This window comes from Uranotaenia lowii, unplaced genomic scaffold (assembly GCF_029784155.1).
Source record: "Uranotaenia lowii strain MFRU-FL unplaced genomic scaffold, ASM2978415v1 HiC_scaffold_236, whole genome shotgun sequence".
Lineage (NCBI taxonomy): Eukaryota > Metazoa > Arthropoda > Insecta > Diptera > Culicidae > Uranotaenia > Uranotaenia lowii.
In genome coordinates this window covers 6,910-28,241 of record NW_026598131.1, presented here as the reverse complement: position 1 = coordinate 28,241, position 21,332 = coordinate 6,910, and the positions used below count along the sequence as shown (strand labels likewise).

The 21,332-nt window shown below is 41.3% G+C and overlaps 1 protein-coding gene and 2 non-coding genes across 4 annotated transcripts in view; all 3 read right to left on the bottom strand.

Annotated features, from left to right (window-relative positions):
* The window catches only part of LOC129759659 (helicase domino), a 22,451-nt gene extending 1,119 nt beyond the window's left edge, over nt 1-21,332 (bottom strand). Inside the window, exons 1-17 of one of the 2 annotated variants that reach the window (XM_055757167.1) lie at nt 21,170-21,332; nt 20,201-20,313; nt 19,353-20,125; nt 13,676-13,847; nt 13,437-13,608; nt 12,832-12,936; nt 11,198-12,264; nt 10,982-11,119; nt 10,077-10,915; nt 9,636-9,822; nt 9,199-9,335; nt 8,951-9,137; nt 7,584-8,891; nt 6,232-7,128; nt 5,769-5,990; nt 2,862-2,897; nt 15-2,795 (exon numbers count right to left, since the gene is read on the bottom strand). In XM_055757167.1, the coding sequence (XP_055613142.1) occupies nt 15-2,795; nt 2,862-2,897; nt 5,769-5,990; nt 6,232-7,128; nt 7,584-8,891; nt 8,951-9,137; nt 9,199-9,335; nt 9,636-9,822; nt 10,077-10,915; nt 10,982-11,119; nt 11,198-12,264; nt 12,832-12,936; nt 13,437-13,608; nt 13,676-13,847; nt 19,353-20,125; nt 20,201-20,302 (9,123 nt within the window). In that variant the 5' untranslated portion in view covers nt 20,303-20,313; nt 21,170-21,332. The remainder of the gene's footprint in view (nt 1-14; nt 2,796-2,861; nt 2,898-5,768; nt 5,991-6,231; nt 7,129-7,583; nt 8,892-8,950; nt 9,138-9,198; nt 9,336-9,635; nt 9,823-10,076; nt 10,916-10,981; nt 11,120-11,197; nt 12,265-12,831; nt 12,937-13,436; nt 13,609-13,675; nt 13,848-19,352; nt 20,126-20,200; nt 20,314-21,169) is intronic. The other variant, XM_055757170.1, reaches the window with a different exon arrangement.
* On the bottom strand, nt 9,915-10,024 carry LOC129759662 (small nucleolar RNA Me28S-Am2589). Its single transcript, XR_008740211.1, has one exon. It is a non-coding gene; the product is annotated as a small nucleolar RNA Me28S-Am2589 (small nucleolar RNA).
* LOC129759661 (small nucleolar RNA Me28S-Am2589) lies at nt 12,350-12,452 on the bottom strand. The gene has a single exon (XR_008740210.1). It is a non-coding gene; the product is annotated as a small nucleolar RNA Me28S-Am2589 (small nucleolar RNA).

Sequence of the window (21,332 nt, the reverse complement as noted above, 5' to 3'; positions counted from 1 at the left end):
TCCGGGTAACTTACCTGAATCGTTTGTCTTTGGTTGGCTTGCTGTGAAACGGATACCGGTATCACCCTGCCAACACTGGTTTTCCCAAGAACGATTTGTCCTCCCGCAGCTAGGGATGCCGGTTGGGCGTGTCTAATCACTTGCTGGATCTGTTGAACGGTCACCGTTCCGGATGGTAAATTTTTCGGTCCCTGAACGAACAATTGCGTTGGTTGACCTGCTTTGCCGGCAACTTGCGTTATTTGAGTCATTTTACCGCCTTTCCTCTGCTGGGCAGCAATAATTTGCTGCTGTAGTTGAAGCTGCCTCACTTGGCTCTGATTGCTAAGGGTTTTGAGCTGACCGGGTTTCACTTGCGAAAGTGTCATTCCAGTAGCCGCAACCGTGCCGCTAGATGTTTTTACTAGGGTTGCAATTTGCTGACCGGACGTACCAGCCTGTTGAACTTGCAAATTGGCAGGAGCAAATATTTGCGTTTGAGGCATAAGCTGTTGTTTGTGCTGTTGGCTGATAATTTGTCTTTTAACCATTAGCTGCATTTCATTGTCAGTAACTTGTCTGGTGGTGATCATCTGTTTTGTTCCCACCTGTTTAATAAATTGTGTCCTTTGTTGACCCGGAGCAACTTGCACGGTAGCAATGGTGCCGGCAGCTGCAGTAGCAGTTCCACTTGCGGTTGCACTCGTACCAACGCTTGCTACTGAAACTTTTTGGGTAGCTTGTTGAACCTGAACGGCTTGACCAACTGCCCCGGTTTGAATAATGTTTCCCTGGATTATGGCCGGGCTGACTAATGTCGGCTGACCAGCAGCTTGTTGAAGTACAGTGGCCGTTCCTCCCTGACCCGCAGCAGGGTGCAGAACTTTAAGCTGTTGGCGAATCGGTTGTTGGCGGTAGAATTGTATTTGAGAAGTGTTGATTGGTTTCCCAGCACTGGTAACTGTTCCAACCGATATTCCTTTAGCTACAACGCCGGACACTTGCTGCCCTCCAGCCATCGACAAGCGTAGTTGGGTAGTTTGAAGTTGGGCTTGAGTTAAACCTTGACCTAAACCGCTGACGCTGACAACTGTGGGGCTCTGTGATCCGGGCCGTTGATGAAGGACAACTTCCTGTAGGGTGCCTGGTGGCGCTACTATCCGTTGGGCTCTCAAGGCAGACGTTGTAAGAGTTGCGACTTGAGATTGTTGAATGGGACTACCCGTGGTCATAACCGTACCCACTGTAGCTAATTGAGCGACAGAAACAACTTGCGGCAATGATTGCGTGGCAAGGGTTTGGACGATGGAATTACTGGATTGAGTTACGGTTGGGTTGCTTTGAATTATCTGTGGACTTGACTGATGAATAGAAACTATTTGCGGCTGGGATAGTTGGACCTGATTACCAGATATTGTAGTGACGGGTGTGGTAAGAACAACGGAAACCTGCTGTTGAGGATTGTTTTGAGCTACCGCCAATTGCTGTGACAGAAGATTCTGGTTGGCTGGACTGGCTACAATGGCTTTGACGATTTGTTGCTGGTTAGCAGTAGAACAAATATTCACGACAGGTTGAGCACGTGATTGCAGCGTTGGTGCTTGAACTAATGTGGCAACTGCTGGCGATGTGTTTGTTCCAACTCCACAAACCACGATGGTCGCTTGTTGAACTCCTGTTCCAGCAGAAGTCACATGTTGAGGATGAGTTTGAATCTGTATTTGCTGTTGAACTTGCTGTTGAATCACGTGTGCCTGGCTCTGTACCACCTGTTGAATTTGAGAGGCCATCTGTACTTGAATCTGTTGCTGCTGTTGTTGTTGCGCTTGCTGTTGCTGGACTTGTTGCTGCTGTTGTTGTTGATGTTGGGCGGCCAATTGCTCCTGTCCCTGCATTAATACAGCATTCTTCTGCTTCTCCTTCGAAATTCGTTCCGCCCGTCTTGTAGCAATCTCTATCGGAGTCAATGGTGTCTCGTAGTTGGTTATTCCATACTCAGCTAAAACAGCTGCATGCTTAGGGTTTTTCATTTGTGGATTAGAAATTATCGGCTTAGCCTGTGGCGCTTTCTTATTGAACGCCAATCTAATATTATCAAACTTCTGTCTAGCCAATTTGATGTACGAGCTGTTACCATCGCCAGTAAAGAGCTGTGCCGTACGCATTGCTCTCATCCCTTTCGGTGGCGATTGTTTCAGAGGGTTTTTACTCTTCTTCTGTTTCTTGGGGCTTTCTAGCAGCTTTCCTTCTTCACGGGGGATAATAACAGCCTCGTAGCGATATCGGCATTGTTTCGGTAAACGGTAAGTCCTCGAAGATTGATTCACGATATCGGCTACCAAGTCCCAGTTAGGCGTATGGCCAGGTGATACAAGCATTAAGTTTAGCGGCAAGCCTTGAAGATTCTGAATAACATTCAGCATCGACATATCTTCGTGTATCATCCATTCAGGCATGCCTTCCGGCTCAACAAGTTGCTTCATAGGCATTGTTGGTTTCAAACCAAGCATCGGGAAAGGCTTGATTATACCCTTGTATCTTTGCAGTTTATAATCCTTCCGTAATTTTGCTATCTGAGGCGACGGCCTATCAAAAAGCGAACGCGGGGCATAGTATGTATCCTCTTTTCTTATTTTTACCGGTCGTCGTCCATCTGGATAAAATCCAGCCTCCGAATGGCTTCGTTTGTACTCCTTTTTCACGTAAACTGCCGGTAACTGAGACTCCGGAATAATATCCGCTTCGTACAGGAAACCCAACGAATAATCAACGTAAATGTCGTTATCATCTTGTGGTGGAGTCGGAGGACACCACATCTAAACGAAAAAAAAATGAAGAAAATTATAACAACCCAACTAGTTCCAAGATTCAATTCAACTTACCGGCATCTTTTCCATTGTGTTTTCCGATATCCAAATCTAAAATTAAACAGAGAAAAAGAGAAAAGGATCTTGATAATTATTTTGTTAATTTTCGTAAAAGTAATTTGTAAGACAAACTGGAACAGGAATGGAAAACTGCTTATTGTTCCAACCAGGTGATTAACGATTAAACAAAAATAAAATTAACAAAATAAGTTATCACTTTGCTGTTAATTGCTCTTTGCTGGTGCTTTCATTTTCACCACAAACCTCCCGCCATAAACTTATTCCTTTCCATCGTATTCCACTTAATTCGATCGGCATGGCATAGCTAATAATTTTTAAACAAGCAATAATCCGATTTAACAACTTAGGCGTGCGTTCAAAACTAGAATTTTGCTATTCTTTATTTTGGTGCCAACAAGAAAAGAATAATGCCATTGCCAAACCGAATTGAATTGGAGAAAGGAAGCATTCTGCAAAAAAGCAGCAGCAATTAATAAAAACTGTTCTCTTTTTCTCTGAATAATGTTGGTTATAATGTGGATATTAGATTTGGATATCGGTAAAGTACAATTTAGCTTCATTGTTCACTAGAAAAATAAAACTTTTCTTTGAATGACACCAAAACACTGATACACTGCCACCGTAAACTTATATCGATACGTCGTTAGATTTGCCTATAAAACCACGCAAGACAGGAAGATTTGTTGTTTTGTGCGAGAGAGTGGACGAAAAATAAACACTGGCAATACAGCAATTAACGGTCGTTTTCAGCAAGGATTTTTTATTCTATCAATTTTTTTTATCGTTTAAGGATTTTGATGTTAGTATTGTTCGATATTCCAGATTTTTTCTGTTAAGGAGAGGTTATCGCATAAGATCAGTGTGATCTTGCAGATCAACAACATATAAATCAATGCTTCATTGGAATTGATATTTGTTTTTTTCTAGACAATTTGTTATCTCCTAAATTTGTTTCATAGTACCTAACGTTTTGACTTGGGTTTTCAAACATACCACGGACTGTATGCGAACAAAACGATGTTTTTCTCTGTCTTCTATCAACTTCAATCATTCATATCGATCGACATTAGTAAACTGGATTTCTTATACCTGCAAACTGTATTTTTGAAATGAGGAGCTACTTGAAAGTAGTAACAGAGTCTTCGAATCGTTCAACAAACAATGCAGGATATATATTATTTTCCAATTAACTTTTCTGGAGATTTACAATCTCTTTTTCAGACGTATAAAACACGTCTGATTGTCATAATTAAAACTACTTGGCAGAGCGATCCCTAGATGAATAAATAAACCTGAAAACAGAACTCTACGGGAAAATGATCTGTATAACAACGTGCCCTGCTACTATTTACAATGATCAAATGAAGTGTCTCTTAAAAAAAAACAAAACAATAAACTGTAAACTGAGTGATACAACCGCGAATAAATTAAAGAACGAGTTCTTTGCATCCCACAATGTATCTAATTCGATCTCGTCGAGCTGAGTCCCTTTAACCTGTCTAACCCTATGTTCATCAGTATTTTACAAATTGAGAGTCACTAGTTTTGCGAATCACCGTTTTCCACAATGCCGTCTACCTTAGCCGAAGCTCGAGTCTTGCGGCCACTCTGTGCCAGCGGAGTAATGTTTGTTTCCGAAATCGGCGCATCATCACTGTTACTACAATTGGTTGGTGGAATAGGTAAGCTTGCAGATGCTGGCATTGTTTTTGGCGTTTTAGATATCCAATGGTCTAGTGTTCTATTGTTGCCACTACCGCCACTAGATCGTGGGGTAGTTGCGTTGTTTCTTTTCAATTTTCTCGCTTTAGGAGACGGTGTTCGTTGCGGTGCTGAAAATCCATCTAGAACCCGTGCATGTCTCATCTGTTTTACATCCGTGACAATTATTTTCAGTTCCTTGATTGTTTCTCCGGCCGAAGTGACAGGTGGAATGGAATCTTCAGTGAATTCGGCTGCCACATCACTCTCATCTGCAGTATCGTTTTGTGTCGTGTTTTCAGCGTCTACATTTTCCGCATTAGATTCTTCATTTGTAGCTGATTCGTTTAGCGACAGAGAATCGTTATCATTCTGAGAATTGTTTTGCTCTGAGGACGAGTTTTTCTTACCCCTTGATGAATCACTTACCCTGGGACGTTTTGATATTGGCATAATTGGACTATCATCCAATGTCCACAAATTGATTTTGACTGAACCTCGCGATCTCGTCCTAGGGGTACTATTTACATCCTCAGCTGTTCCAGAATTGGACGCTTTAGAATCATTCATCTTATGTGTCAAAGCATGATGTACATCGTCTTGACTTTGGCTTCCAGATTCTTCATCCTGTGAGGAGTAGTAATTATTCATCTGATTGGAATCCGAATCCGGTGCGTCATTGGAATCAATCATAACGTCTAAGCTACATTCGCTATCAAATTCTTCAGCATGTTTCATTTCTTTCGCCAATTCTTCTCCGTCATTTGACCTATTGTCACCATCCTTATCTTTAGTTTCGCTATTAGAAACATTTCTTTTAACCGGAATACGTTTCAATAATTTTTTTCGCGGACTGATGGGTCTTATGTTGTTAGTTCTAATGCTCTCTCTTCGTGTTCGAATTGGACTGCTAGTTAACGCTTGTTCCTGCTGCCTTATAACCCTAGTTTTCTTATTCGCTGCTACTGATATCTGTTCATTAGACCTCGTCTTTTCCGATGAATTATTTACCTGATCTTCCCTCAAACGTTTGCGTTTGCCTAAAATCTGTTCCTTGTTAGCATTGCGAACAATTGCGACTCTGCGGTGTACCATTTGATTATCCCTTTGGTGTCTACCCACGTTATTGTTTAATCTACCACCCCGCCTAGCCGAATTATTTTTATGAATAGATGAGCTATTGGATTTGTTTCTATTAACCTGATTATTTGCGTCCTCCCTGGAAAACGTCAGCAAATCGTTCTCCTCAGCCTCCAGTTGCCGCGCGGCTTCCTCTTCGCGCTTCTGCTGAGCCAAACGATTAGCTTCCCAGTCGCGTTTCTGTTGCTCGATTTCGGCTTCCACGGCCTTCAGCTGCACCGCTGTCCACGTTCCTTCGGTGTCCTCCACAAATCGCATGGCATACCGCTCGATGGGACTCAACTACGAATGAAAATGGATGATCATTGTTATGTGCGTGGTTCACTTAAATATGTACATATAATGAATTGATGTTTGAAAACTTTGATAGCGTTAAACTATGCCTAAGGCCGTTTTAACGCGGTCTGGTTCTCATTTTTTATTTTCCCAATGAAACTAAGAAACTTGTGTACTTCGATTGATTCAAAACAACCTAAGTATTTTTGATTGGGTTGGTCTTAGCAAAAAAATAATAACAACTCACCTGTTTGACCAAATTTTCAAGTTCCTTCTCCGCTTTACTTTTTTCAGGGGGCCTGTCTTTTTGCTGATCCTGATCTAGTGGAATGTTTTCATCGAATTCTTCCAAGTCAGCAGAAGCTTCTGCCTTAGCACACTTGGCAGCTTGCACATCTTGATCATCCTCGGCAGCGGCTAGCGCCGATTCAAACACATTGATAGCAGATCTACTTTCTTCGACTTGCGTCTGCTGCTGTTGAGCACCTCCAGTACTTGTGGAAGGACCGACAGCCATACTCTGCTGTAACCTTTCCTTGCGCTCCTTATCCCGCTCAATAACGTCAGCCAACCTTGCAGACGCATCTTCTTCTATAACGTCAACCGTAAACAGCTCTTGAATAGTGGAACTCTTGAAATAGGCCGTCGTGAAGTTTCCTCCTTCGATGGCCAAATCCCCAAGCATGCGTTTTTGGTTCGCCTTTTTCAGAATGTTTTCTTCGATTGTTTTCTCACTGACTAATCGATAAATGTGCACATCTCGAGTCTGACCAATCCGGTGACAACGATCCTGCGCCTGGGCGTCCATTGTAGGGTTCCAGTCAGAATCGTAGAATATCACAGTATCAGCTCCGGTCAGATTGATTCCGACGCCACCGGATCGCGTCGACAGGATGAACACGAATATCCTCTTGTCCCCGTTGAATCGCTCCATGAGCAACTGCCGTTGTTCAACCTTGGTGGTTCCATCGAGCCGCAAATAAATGTGACCGTGGTAATTGAGGAAAGCTTCCAACACGTCCAGCATCCGGGTCATTTGGGTGAAAATCAGTACCCGATGACCACCATATTTCAGCTGTTTAAGCAACTTATCCAGTGTTTGTAGCTTGCCACAGTCATACTGTATCAGACGAGGATCGGGAAACTGGAGAATGAAAAAAAAATTTTTTTTAGAGATCTGTTTACAAGAAAATTTAAATTAAGAAATGAGATTACTTTTTAAGTGAATATATTTTTATAAGAATGTTGCAAATGTGATACTGCTTGACCAACGTTGATTTACAAGAAACTATTTTCAGATTTTCGATTTTGTTGCATCACGACAAAAGCTGAGCCTCAGTTTTTTTTTCTTGAGGATATTCCAGCCACATTGAATGATGCTTAGGAAAAAAATGCCTCTGTTTTACTGTAGCAAGGTTCTAGAGGCTCTATGCGATGTTGTTCAAAAGCGCATGATCCGCTGGATGGTCAATGCTTGGATTAGATCCATTTCTGTAGCTCCATTGCAAAAATCATCGCCAAAAATATGCTTCGGAATGATTGATTTTTGGAGCAGACTTTCGTTTGACTTGGCTTTTGATGAGAAGAGTTTAGACTTACCTGTGTACTCATAGCAGAGATTATAGGATGGAACATTTTCAACGTTGGTTTCAGCGAAACTTCTATTTGGCTATCTTGGCACTTTTCCTCGTTCGACCGCGAAGGATTGGGATGGGAAACGTGTAGCATGGGAGCTGGCGCACATACAGCTGGCACGTAGGTTACGAAATTACTAAAGACAGATCGGAATTCAGCCGTTCGTTGCTCGACAGTTTGAATAGCACAAGCTAAGCTGTCCGTTGGATTACGCCAAGCTTCGCGACAGTAATATGATCCTAACGTAGTTATTGGCACAGAATCCGCATTCAAACTGATATCGTTTGTCACGTTTTCCAACGATTCGATCAAATCTTCGCCATAAACTGGTGTGGCATCACAACGTTTCTGGTTCATCCTACCAAGGAGTTCTAGGATTTGGCCTCTTCGCTCTTTGCGGGATTCTTCAACACTTGCGAGATAAAATTCAGTGCGGGCTTTTCGTTCCAGCTCTTCGGGAGTGAGCATGGCAGTGGATGAATAGGAATGATGCTTCAACTGTTGCACAATAGAAGCTGCTAACGTCGATGAGATCGGATTCGTCACAGAGGAAGTAGATTGAATACTATTACTCGACAGCTGTGCTCCTATCGTTGGCCGATGTACGGAAGAAACCGACGATATCCTGTTCGTCGTATTCGTTCCAGGGAAAGATGCAATGGATCGATTCACTACTGTAAGCCTTTGGCCACTTGACGTCATCAGAGTTGTGGGGGTATTGGAACTTTGTACCACTGAGCTAGGCGTCAGAATCAATTGCCTACCAGCAGGCGTATGTACTATTTGTGCAACGTGGCCAGCACTGAATCTATTACTAGGAGTTATGTTACTACTAAAATTATTACCGCTATTCATATCACATTGTTTACGTAAATTTACATTCGATGCGAGGGGATCATCCACAATAATCGTGCTTGTTGACGGCTGTGAGTTGATTTCCTCGATCAAGGGTTTTCTATCTACTAGCGAAGAATTAATGAGCGGAACATAGCGCGTCCCTTCAGTCTTCATAGCTGGGCTGGTTCCAACCCTCACTCCTGTGCTTCGGATGCCACTGTTGTTGCTTAAGCTTTGTTGCACTAGCATATTGGGAACACGAACGTGCAATTTCATCTTTCCCGTGGGACAACGAGGAGCTGGTTCTGGCGTGGAGTCAATCTCTTCGATCAAGCGTTTCGGCATACAGAGCTGCTGCGACCGGTACGCAACGTAAGCTGACAGCATTAGCTCTAACTTTACCAACACCAGATTCAGGGAAGACAGATCAATTTGCTGTGTAAAAAAATCGTTCATGAAATAATTTTCATTTAAATCACAATGAATTAACTTACCGTAAAAGGATCGTAGTTTAGCATATTGTAAACGAGCGAAGCCGTTCGAAAATTAATACCTTCCATCCTGAATGGCGATATTGTAGGGCGTTCTTCAAACATGTTTGGATGATTACACACCTTCCGAAGTTGCATCAGTACGTTAATCACGCTCAAAAGATTGCCTGTGGCAAGCGTTTCCTTCGTTCTAGAATTAAATACAAAATGAATATTCTCTGGAAACGTCGAATCTGGAATATGAAACCTACTTAGCACGACTCATAAAGTCATCGTACAGAAACCGCTGCCGCTTGGACAACCGACACATTACGATGTGTTCGTACTTCTTTGGCATCTGTTTTTCCACCTCTGATTTCAATCGCCGAAGAAGGAAGGGTCGAAGAACCTAGTTACACAAATGTATCAGTTAACTATTAAATGATGTCTCATAATCAAATGCAACGTAATCAACATTATGATTATTGCTCCTTTTACATCCTTTGACAAATGTTTTAGTGTAGCAAAAACAAAACTAAAGAACAGAAGAAGACAACGGACAAACATAAAACCTTCAAAATCCCTGGTCTAGTGAACCAATAAAGAAAAAAAAAACAAAACGAAATCCCACTTTTGGAAAAATAAAAGGTACGCATACAAAACGTGGAAATAATAATCATAATCTCTACATTACGTACAGGTTACAGACCTTATGAAGGCGCTTGATAATGTTCTCGTTGTACTCCGAGTTGCCTTCAATCATGCCAGTTACAGGATTGGAAAACCACTCCTTAAATTCTCGATGTGACTGGAAAATATGCGGCATCAGAAAATGCATTAAGGACCACAGCTCCATCAGGTTGTTCTGCAGTGGCGTTCCGGTTAGCAGCAATCGTCTGTTTGAAGTTAAAAACAGAAAACAGCCTTTAGCTTAATTTGTTTTCAACAATACCTTAAGATTATTTTAACATAAATTGTTTTATTTTTAGATTTAATCAGACAAATGCCTCGATTGTCGTCCTTGAAAATAGTTAAAAGTTTCTAAAACAGAATCTTAAAACTAATCCGTTCAAATCGATACGTTATCATCATTTGAAAATTGTTTTTAAGGTTCAATAGAAGCAATTGCCGTTTCAATCATCATACTCACTGTTCCGTTTGAAAGTTCAAGAGCAATTGCCACCGTTGGGATTTGAAATTCTTTATGTTCTGTGCTTCATCGAGAATCAAATATTTCCACTTTTTTCGCCGGAAGCTTTGATGATCCTGAGTGACAAGTTTGTAGGAAGTAATGCAAACGTGGAAGGCGTTCACTTTGGTCCATCCGGTTCGCTTAAGTTTCCGCTCCTTCTGAGAACCGTAGTATGTAAGAATTTTGAACCCCGGACACCACTTTTTGAACTCCATTTCCCAATTCAACATCACAGATGACGGTACGATAATCAAATGGGGACCCCAGTTACCCTTTACGCATGCCAAATGCGCCAACAGGGATATGGTTTGAATTGTCTTGCCGAGACCCATCTCATCAGCCAGAATACCGTTCAGTTTACGATCGTGCATCGTTACCAACCAATCGAGACCAATGTGCTGATACTCTCGGAGCGTGTGCTTCAGCAAGAACGGAATCGGTGTAACCACACTTGTGGACGATAGAGTGTTCCCTTTGGGTTGAATACTTTCGGCGATGGCAGCTGCATCGTTGAGCATTTCGTCCTTTTCGCTCTGACTTTTATTCGCCATTTCGTCGTCCAGTAAAGATTTCAACCCAACGCCCTCGTTCTGGTTTTCCGTTTCCATGTCTTCGTCGGCGGACGAAGAAGCACCATCATCGTCTTCCGATGCTTCCTCACTGCTGCTTGGAGATGATTCATCATCTGAATTGTCTGGATCATCGTCGGAATCGATTTCCATTTTGCTGGAGGTGCTTGGCTTAGCCGGATGATTATATTTGGCCATCAGTTCCTCGATGCTCATCTCGTTCTCGGCCTGGTGAAAAGAAATGCAATAGATATTAGAATTGATTTTTGTTATTACCCAGTTCGGACTACTTACGTTTAGTTCATCGATTTCTTTCTTGTGGTCGGTATTCTTTTCCTTTTTCTCCTGCTCCATGATGGTATCTTCGTCATCTGTGCTAGCTTCCCCTGCGGAAAAGTCCTTATCGCTCTCCTTTTCACTTTCTTCTTTCTCCTGAATAAATAAAATATTTTTTTTTAAATTTTGGAAACTCATGCATACATTTTAATAGTAAGCCAAAATTGAACTTACCGGAAGAACGATCTTATCCCGATTTTCTAGGTAGTCCTTCGGTAGGCTCTTCAGAAAATCATCCAAGTCCATTTCGGACTCTTTCTGGAGGGCAGCGACCTCCTCGTTGGTGCCCGTTGCTTCTGCTTCGGCCTTTGCAATAGTTTCTTCATCGTCATCGGAATTTTCATCCGGTCGGAACTCATCGTCCGATGCATTCCTGTGCTGCGGTGACGATATTCGACTGGAGCTTAAACTATTAGCTTTGCTGGTGTTGCCAACCGCTACGGCAGTGCTTTTGTTCATGCCTTCCACCAGCTGTTGTGAGTACTTTTCCGTTTGATCCACGATAAAACTTAACTGTTGATCCAGTGCCATTTTTCGCTTCTCGTCTATTTTGGTTTGCTGCTTGTATTCCACCAGCTTTTCTACATTTCCCCAGAAAATTTTGATTTCCTTGGCAACGAAAGCAGCAATTCGCCTCAGCTGTAACTCTTGAGCTTTTTCAGCCCTTTGAGCAGCACTTGCCTTATCCTGGAAGTACTTTTGAACCATTCGGGCACACTTCTTGGCGGCTGCCTTTTTCCATTTGCGTTCCTGAGCAAAATCGGCCGCCAACCAAACCATTTCTTCTAGCAGATAGTCCCAGTGAGCCTTGGGTCTTTGAGGTTCCTGCAGTTTCGGAAGACGCTTTTCGCTCCAGAGACCCTCCTTCTGGAGCTCCTGGATTCGCTGCATAACGTAAACTTCCTGTTTGGCTTTGTTCGTGTACTGGTCTGGTCCTCCATTTCCGCCAGCACCGCTTCCACCTGCTGCTGTGGCCGGTGCTGCCGACGTCGAATTGGAGGACGTCCCATTGTGATGGGAATTGTTATTAGAGGTGCCATCATTTCCGCTCCCGGAAACAGACCCAGCCCCGCTTGTACCGGCCGTACTGGTTGTTGTCGATCCGGACGAAGCCAGCGCAGTTATTCCAAGCGTAGCCGAAGCCGTGCCGCCTATACTCGGAATTGTGCTAAGGTGCTTTTTCCTATCGATGCCCGCCTGAGCACCAATTCCTATCGGATCAGGAATGATGGGGGTGCCGCCTTTCAAGTGAATGAAAAAATAAATAAATTCAAAATTAGAAAGATGGACTACCTGAAACTTTAAGCATTGAAAAAGTACATTTATTTTTCTATCAGACAAATGCCTCGGAAGTCATCCTAAAAAGAAGCTTCTTTCGTCTCAAAACGAGACCAATGAAACTATCAGCACAGAAAATCATCATTTAAAATATTGTCAGCAGCACGAAACAATCGATGCAAAGCAACCAAACATCTTAATAAACGAAAAGGTAACAAGTCCCATGCTTCAATGAAGTGAAATGGTTAAGTAAGTATTTCTCTTTATTTATCTACACTAAGAAAAATCAAAATAAAAGTTCAAGCGAATTGGAGATAGTAGCTAATTGAACCATGTTTTAAGTAGCATAAAGTAACTAATGAGTGGTTATTGGTATTTAATGAAAATAAAACACAGCAATGATTCATGATGTAAAATGAAACTTAAGACGGAATGTAACATAATTTTCTTCAAGAACAATGAAAAAGCATTTTTATTTCCTAGAATATCAAAAAGCTTTGAGTATGAGAAATGAGTGGAACGGTGCGAACCTGGCACCAGAGGTACGGAGGAGCTTCCTACCACAGGCACGGGAACGCTAACATGGCCAAAGACCATCCCGTGGCGACCCCCTTGAGGTCTGCCGGGTATATGACCTACATAGTACGAGGGAAAAGAAAAAAAAAAGACAAAAGCCAAGAAAGAGAAAATACAGAATACAGAAGGTACACACGGGGTGGAAAGATCTGAGGGAGACAGAGCCGGTTAGATACCTTCCCAAACAAAAACCAGCGTCTTCCGAAATCTGTGTTGCGCCTAGAGAACTTAGAATGGTCCATCTCATCAGGCCGAAAAAAACCAATTTCAATAACGTTGACTTTAGAGTCATAAATAAACCGATTTCTCAAATGTAATGTCGAAATATATACAAGATTATCCAAATGTCAATGATAAAACGGTTTTGGCGTTTGATGATGAAAATGAATTGTAACAAACGTGATTTGATGTTATTGTCTCTTCAGAAAAAAAAAACCAAAATGCTAACGGAACGATTAGGGAACAGAAAAACGCAGAGCAATATGTGTTGAAAACTAAAAGTTAAAAAAAAACAATGAATACTGGGAGAAGGCGGGGGCGTTGGCAAACCGACACTTACCCTGCTGACTCAGTTGAGCCACCGCGGCTGGAAGTTGCGTCGACACGGCTACCGGGGTAGCTCCGACGCCCGGTATTTTGATTTCTGCTCCCTGGGGCAAGCCAGCAGCCGCTGTTGATGAAGTTGCTCCGCCGGTCGTCGCCAGGGCCAGCGATGTTCGGTTGGACGATTGCTGTTGGGCAAAATAACGAACGGCGTAAGATTCAGTTACCATCATGCCACAAATAGACAAAACTTACTTGTTTCAATGCTTCTCCTGCTTCTTCCAGGTTGGATGACAACGGTTCTAGCTTATACGTTCTCATAAAATTCAAAAATGTGGGTGTATGTGATTTCTTTCTCCATACAGGATATTCCATCATATTACCACCGGACTGAAGAAAAAACAGTTCCGCTACATGTTCCGAGTATCTGTGAAATCAAAACGCAAAACAAAGGCAGGAGTTAATAATCGATTACGAAATTACTTGGTGATAGACTCTGTGATTATATTTTATCAGACAAATGCCTCGAAAGTCATCTGTAAAAGAACAAACTTCTCCAGAATGGAGATGAGAGTTCAATCAGACTTTCGTAGAAGATCATCATGGAAAATTATAACAGTTTGTTTTTTAAAAAATTAGATAAGTCAAGTTTAAAATATGAAAATGTGCTTCAGCGATTATAAGTTTTACCAACCTAGATCGCAAAGGTTGGCTACGTGTTTCTTAATTAACTGCCATTTCTTAGAATATTAAACATTCAGGTTCCAGGACATATGATTAGACTACCATATAACCTTTTGACCCCAAAAGTCCACCTGAGGCCTGTGATCTAGATTTCATTTGGTCTCTGGCTTTAAGCATTACCTCGGATGAGAGGCCTTCCTCAAATTACTGAATCCTTTTTTTGTTGATGAACGGTTTTTAAGCTATTTGAGCAACGGCCAAAGTCTTCTCTGATCCTGACTGCAGGTAAAATCGTACTGCGTTTAAAGCGATTTGCTGCATTCTCCAACTCCTTGGTGTCATCGCACCTGTTTTGCACGCGCCAGCTGCATGTCTGGCAGAACGGCAAGGTCACATACCCGATCTTTTCATTCTCGCGAATAAGTCGAACAAACATGTCCTTGAACGACTTATTCGTCTTAATCTCATGTAAGTCAACCACAATACAAATTTCAATCTGATGTTACGTCAGAGCTTCCTCACTACTGATGATTCTTTCTAGGATAAGTGATTTTTTTTAAATTATCTGTTCTATGTGATTTATTGCCAGTTTCTAAAAATATCCAAGTTTTAACAGTCTTTAATGCTCCGTGGTAAGCTGTTCTACATTTTCAGACCGTTGCAGAACACAGATTGTCTCTTTTTCCGTATTTAGCCATCCTGCATTCCAGAGCACGGCGAGTCCGATTCAAGACTAAGGACCTCTCCTTTGACGACTCGAGGTCCGGCCTTTACTCGTAACTCGAGGCTCGCTGGGTTTCCACGACTATCATGCATAGCAAGAGACCAATGACCTCTCCTCTAACGACTCAAAATCTTGGCTCCGCTTAGTTTGGCTCGAGGCCCTCTGCTCTTTGCCGTCCGAATCGAGAGTGCCGTGTGACGAATTGAGAGCAGGTTATCCTAGACTCACGCCTGTCACAGCACACGTACGGGTCTTTTACGCTTACGACTCAGATGATTCCCAGCGAAGACGTCATCCTACACCGACTCGAGTTATTCACATGACGGCGACGTGAGACCACTCTACTCGAGATATTCCGCAACGTAAAAACTCTTCCCCCTACAAGTTCGACTGCGGAGAAGGTAATGTCCTATCCCCGCCGCCTCCATCGCAGAGGGCGCGTTCGATTCGGATACTCCGCGAAAGTCACGGTGGAAATATCTTACACACACACGCACGACGTACCAGGCAGCTCGGCATACGCAGAAGGTATAGTCTTATCTTAGTATGCTTTTCTGCCAGGTTCGTACGCACACTACTCAGATGCTCCCCGACGAAGGAGTTACCCTACACCTCCTGATTGTGCTGAAATCAGGTTGGTGATCAGCACCATCTCGGTCTTGTAGTGAGCCAGATGCAAGCTCTTGGAGCGCATCCAACTTTACACCTTCTCAATCGCTACTGTGGCGAGTAGCTGGACCTCTCCTGTCCGTCCAAGAAGTAGGGAAGAGCCTATTGAGGTAATGACCTCGCGTTACAATATGATAGCAGGTATACTTGCACTATGAATTGAAGTGACAGTTGATTGCTGATTAACCATTTTGTCCCAATCGGGTATGATAGCATGAAATGAAGACCTTGAGGCATGAGGTAGGATAACTTTCTTAGGACTGTTGAGCCTTTTAACTTTGCCTCAAGTATACGCTCTCTCCAATCAAGAAGATGCTCTGCAGTTTCTTTTTCGAACCTGCAAAACCCAGTCATCGTTTTGAATAATGTTTGTCCGTTTGAGAACTGTTTCGTTGGACAATATTCGATCAAAAGACCGGTGTAAGTACTTTACACGTGCTTATTTAAATTCAACATGTTTTCGGAGAGTCGTGCGCTTGGTTCTATGAATCTTTTCGCCTGAGCTGATCTCTCTGGTGGGGATTTTTTTTTATTATCTGACAATTTGCGCCGGGGGTCTTCAGATTTTCCCCAAAATTGAAAATTTGGTTCATTTTTGCGACTTAAAAACACATGTATTTTTTCAGATTTCTAACATTTTTATTTTTTGAGTTAGCTTCGGTTAGATTTTTTTGTCAATAAAAAATAACCTTTTTTCAAAGCTACTTAACTCTGTTATTTTTCAACGGAAATTAAAAAATAGCACATCAAAATGCATAGAAATTTTATCAGCTTTCCAAATAAAATAGTTGAAAAAAGATAAATACAGACCTTCAACATGAAAAGCTGTAAATAATATTTAAATGGCGTCTAAAAGTACCGTCTGCACCACCGAATATTTTGCAAAAAATACCATTGAATAGCTCAATTTATGATGCAACTTTCATCTGAAGACACCAAAGTGGGCCATCAACTCCTTGAAGAGTTATGAAAGAAATAATGACGATAAATCTCTTTTTTTGCATCGAAAACAAACAAGGGTCGAACAACTGCACTCACATATGGAGGTAGCGGGCACTTCTAACTACATGAAAACAAAAGAACTTATCAAAGCAGGTAAAAAACACTACTTTTTCGTGCTTTGTAGAGTGTTTGCAGCATAACTGACTTTAAATTTTCAATAAAATTCTTAGTATCGTATTGTTAATGTGATATAACAAATAATGGGAAAGTTGCTTTTACAACCTGGTCATATGCTATATAACTTATTAACTTTTCGATCAAAGATCATTGTGAAGCAAAATCAATGCCAAGAGCAGAAGGTTCAGTCCTTGTGTTTGGGATCACAAAAATGTGATTAAAAATGAAATATAGACGTGCTGGACATAGTTTTTATATCGGGAGCTAAGCACTGGCCACCAAAATCCTTTCCCATTGATCAAAATCAAAGAGTGTGGCACAAACGTAGAAATAATCGAAGAGCTCAGTATGGCCAGCCCAGGCTGTAGAAGGCATCATTCCCATTGTAGGTAATATGACATTGAGAATATGATACTTTTACCGTATTCGTTTTCTCCATTCGCCCAGTTTTGAGGTTTACCATACTAGAACGAACATAATTCGTCGTCAGTGTTTTGCTACCTCGATCGCTCACAAACGAATCTTCAGTGTCCATTTTAAATCAAATCTGCGAAATTACGGATGCAAAACTAAGCGCATAAACTTCTAAAAATAATAGCAAAATTTGCAAAACTTGTTGTGACCTGGTGCAAAACTGGGTATAAACGAATACGTTTTTAGATTTTTGGATATAATATGAAGTCAGTTAAGCTGCAACACTCTACCGCCCCTACTTTCATAACAGTCCCATATGCAAAAACAAGCAAGCGAGAAAATCAGCTTTTCCTGTTTTGGAATACATTCTTAAATTGAGATCACCACTTTCAGCATAAACGAAAATCGTTTCTAGGTTGTTATAATCAATCGTAAGACCTGAAATTTTCGAAATTGGGTTATTGGTAAGGTCGAGAGCACTATTTTTATTCATTATGGGACTTTTATTCGACCATATTTTAAACATTTTTCAAATCTACTTTCTAAGACTTAAATTTTAGCATTTTTGAACTTCTAAATGTAATTTTCAGAAAAAGAAACATACTTTTGGAAAAATATTGTAAATTCCACATTGTAAGTTGAATCTTTTTACGATTTTTGATTGCATCCGATAGTTTTTCGCTCAGGAAGTCATTCCTATGGAAGTCAGACCTCTCTTCGAAAACTCGTGTGCATCATTCGACATCAAGTGAGTTAAATTTTTTAAATGATTCAAATCAATAAATCAAAGACTATTTCGTCGATAGAAGCATTGAAAAGTAACCAAATCCGTGGTATTTCACATATGGAACTGTTATTCGGGTATATTTCATATAGGACAGCCACAAATTGATATTTTTTTCGAAATTTGTAGAACAAAACCTCTTTTTTAGTGATTTATTTTGAATCCCTATGTTGACCTAAAATGACGAAAATTCATATGGGACTGTTATGAGAGTAGGGGCAGTCTACAAAGCTCAAAAAGTAGTGTTTTTTACCTGCTTTGATAAGTTCTTTTGTTTCCATGTAGTTAGAAGTGCGCGCTATCTCCATATGTGAGTGCAGTTGTTCGACCCTTGTTTGTTTTCGATGCAAAAAAAGAGATTTATCGTCATTATTTCTTTCATAACTCTTCAAGGAGTTGATGGCCCACTTTGGTGTCTTCAGATGAAAGTTGCATCATAAATTGAGCTATTCAATGGTATTTTTTGCAAAATATTCGGTGGTGCAGACGGTACTTTTAGACGCCATTTAAATTTTATTTACAGCTTTTCATGTTGAAGGTCTGTATTTATCTTTTTTCAACTATTTTATTTGGAAAGCTGATAAAATTTCAATGCATTTTGATGTGCTATTTTTTAATTTCCGTTGAAAAATAACAGAGTTATGTAGCTTTGAAAAAAGGTTATTTTTTATTGACAAAAAAATCTAACCGAAGCTAACTCAAAAAATAAAAATGTTAGAAATCTGAAAAAATACATGTGTTTTTAAGTCGCAAAAATGAACCAAATTTTCAATTTTGGGGAAAATCTGAAGACCCCCGGCGCAAACCCGTCAGATAATAAAAAAAAATCCCCTGGTGTTCTCCAGTTGGAAACAATAGTGGTGATTTCCCAGTTCTTGAGCTCCTTAGTCAAGGCACTTCTCGATACTCCACAGAAAAGTTCAGGTTCAATCAGCAGGCCCTGAGATCCATCCCAAGCTAGATGGTTGCCTCTTCTTTCCCAAGGATACTTATATGTAAGATAGTAACATTCTTTTCTTTATTTTGTAGATAAAAATCAAACTGTTATAAGCAATCCTCTGCTTTACTGACAACCTTGTAAAACAATTTCTGTTACTTGAACTATCCTGGAGGCGTAACCCCATAGGAAGTCATGGGCTCCTACACAAGGTTTCATTAACCATGCCGCTCTCCTTGATGCCTTGATGATGCTTAAGTTGAAATTTTTGAAGTTGGGACTACATCACGACCTCCTTTAAGATTTGAAACCTGAGACCTTTGAACGGGAGACCAAATACAAAAGTCTTTGGATTTGGAACCTGAGTCGTGGGACCTGTCGGGATGAATAAGCCATAAGGATGCTTAAAGTCCTTCGAAAAAAAAATCGTGGGACCTGAAACCGAGATTTGATACTTAGCGATTGAAGACGTGAGATTTTTCCCCTCAGAAACAAAACTTGAATCCTTCATTTTCCTTTTCAACATAATATCTGTTACATATAGCAATGCATTGAACCTATTACTACGGCCAGGCTACAGACAGGAGCGAAGGATACTTACTTGTCTTTGATACTGCGTAATCTCATATACTTGTGCTCTAGAATCAGTTTCTTGAGTGTCGTAATGTCATGCTCCACTTCGATGACCGGGCTCTGTTCCAACTTTAGCCGTTTCCGGGCTGTCGGTGAAACGGGCACCGATCCTCCGACGGAGGTTGCCGATACACTAGCGACTCCCAAATTACCACTGCCCGGAGTCACTACTAGTGGGCTGCCCGAGGATTGAATATAAATATTCCTGGGGCCACTGCCGCCGAAATTGTTGCTGCTATTATTACCAACTACGTTAAGGTTCGTACTATAAACACTTCCACTGGTCACTGTTTGGTTCTGCTGCTGCACTATTGCACTACTGTTTGTGCCACTGGGCGTTCTTATTCCTCCGAAAGCCGTAGAACCACTGTCTGTATCATTATTGTTCACATTGCTTGCACCACCAATCGAAATGTTGCTTATATTGGCATTAACTGACGATGAAGATGTGACAAATTGTTGCTGCTGTTGTTGTTGGTGTAGATTGAAGCCGACGATTCCGGCGGCCCCAATTCCGGCCTGCGCCGAAACCAAGCTAACCGTACCGGAAGATTGTTGATGAGGTTGTTGTTGGCGTTGCTGCTGCTGATGATGGAGGAGAGGTTTGCCCACTATTCCACCACTAGAAGGGCTCTGCATTGGCTGGATATGCTGAAAATGTTGCTGCTTTTCGTCGGCTGACGAACGGGACATTGGTGATGCTGACTTTGCCGCAATGACAGGCCCACTCCCAGTGGATAGCTTTAATACGAGAGGAAAAAACAAACATTTGGGATTAGAATCATCTGTAAGCAAGCGGAATACGATGAAACCTACCTGGCCTGTACCGCTACTGATGCTCGATATTTTGTGGTCAGTCCCAGCAGGAAGGGCTAGGTTTTGACCTCGTTGCCCTCCCGCTGAATCACCGTCATTCATTTTTTAATCATCTGTATAAAAAGAGAAAGAAAATTACGGATTTAGAAACATGATATGATAGCTTTTTCAGGATCATTTTTTCGAATGACGAATCAGACAAATGCCTCGATTGTAATCCGGAGATGATTTGCACCTCTAAAATAGAGTTGCAATTCATTCATACAAAAACGATATGAGTTTCATCATAGAAAATTGGGACAATTTGAGAGTAAATTAACATATTTTACCATCGAAGTACATAGTTCTTTCTGTACCTAAAAACCTGTACCAAATAACGGGTAGTATTCAGAATTAGATTTTATTTTCAATACAGCAAAATTTTTAAATCAGCTATTCGATAAGGTCAGAAAAAGAAATCTTATATATTTATGTAAATAATTAAAATACGTTGACCAATAATTGGCAATAAACCAACAAAATATGAACCGATCTCGTTTTGTTTACGTAAACAAACCGGTTAACTGTCAAACATAAAAACGCGCGAATAAGATTTTTTGAACAATACAGAATGTACCAAATTTATAGCTTAATGATGTCGAATATTTCGTATTCGAATTATACCTGACGTTTAATGTTCAAAACAACTAACTCTGTTAAGAATAAAATTAAAATCAATTACCATCGATTTCATCATACGGAAAATAACTCACACACAATTTAATGCACAAAATAAATTATCCATCTGAATCAGTATCGCAAATTTTAGCCGATGAGAACAGACTACTCGATAGAACAAAAAACACCTCAATTGCTGAAACCAGATGCGAAAAACAGCAGCCAAGCTACTGAGCCAGCCAGCGAGTGGCCGCCATTTTGAAAAATTGCAATTTGGCTGGCCTAGCCCATTGGAAGAAAAACGTTCATTACCTCAACCAGCTAGCGAATCGGATCCTAGCTCCGGTTGGAAAACGGTCATTCCTGGCGGCCGGTTCGATTCGACACCCACGGAAAACGGACACGGATCTGCAAACGACACTTTTCGCGATTTCCGATACGAGCAAGCCAGCGATGGGTCTTTCACTGCGACTGC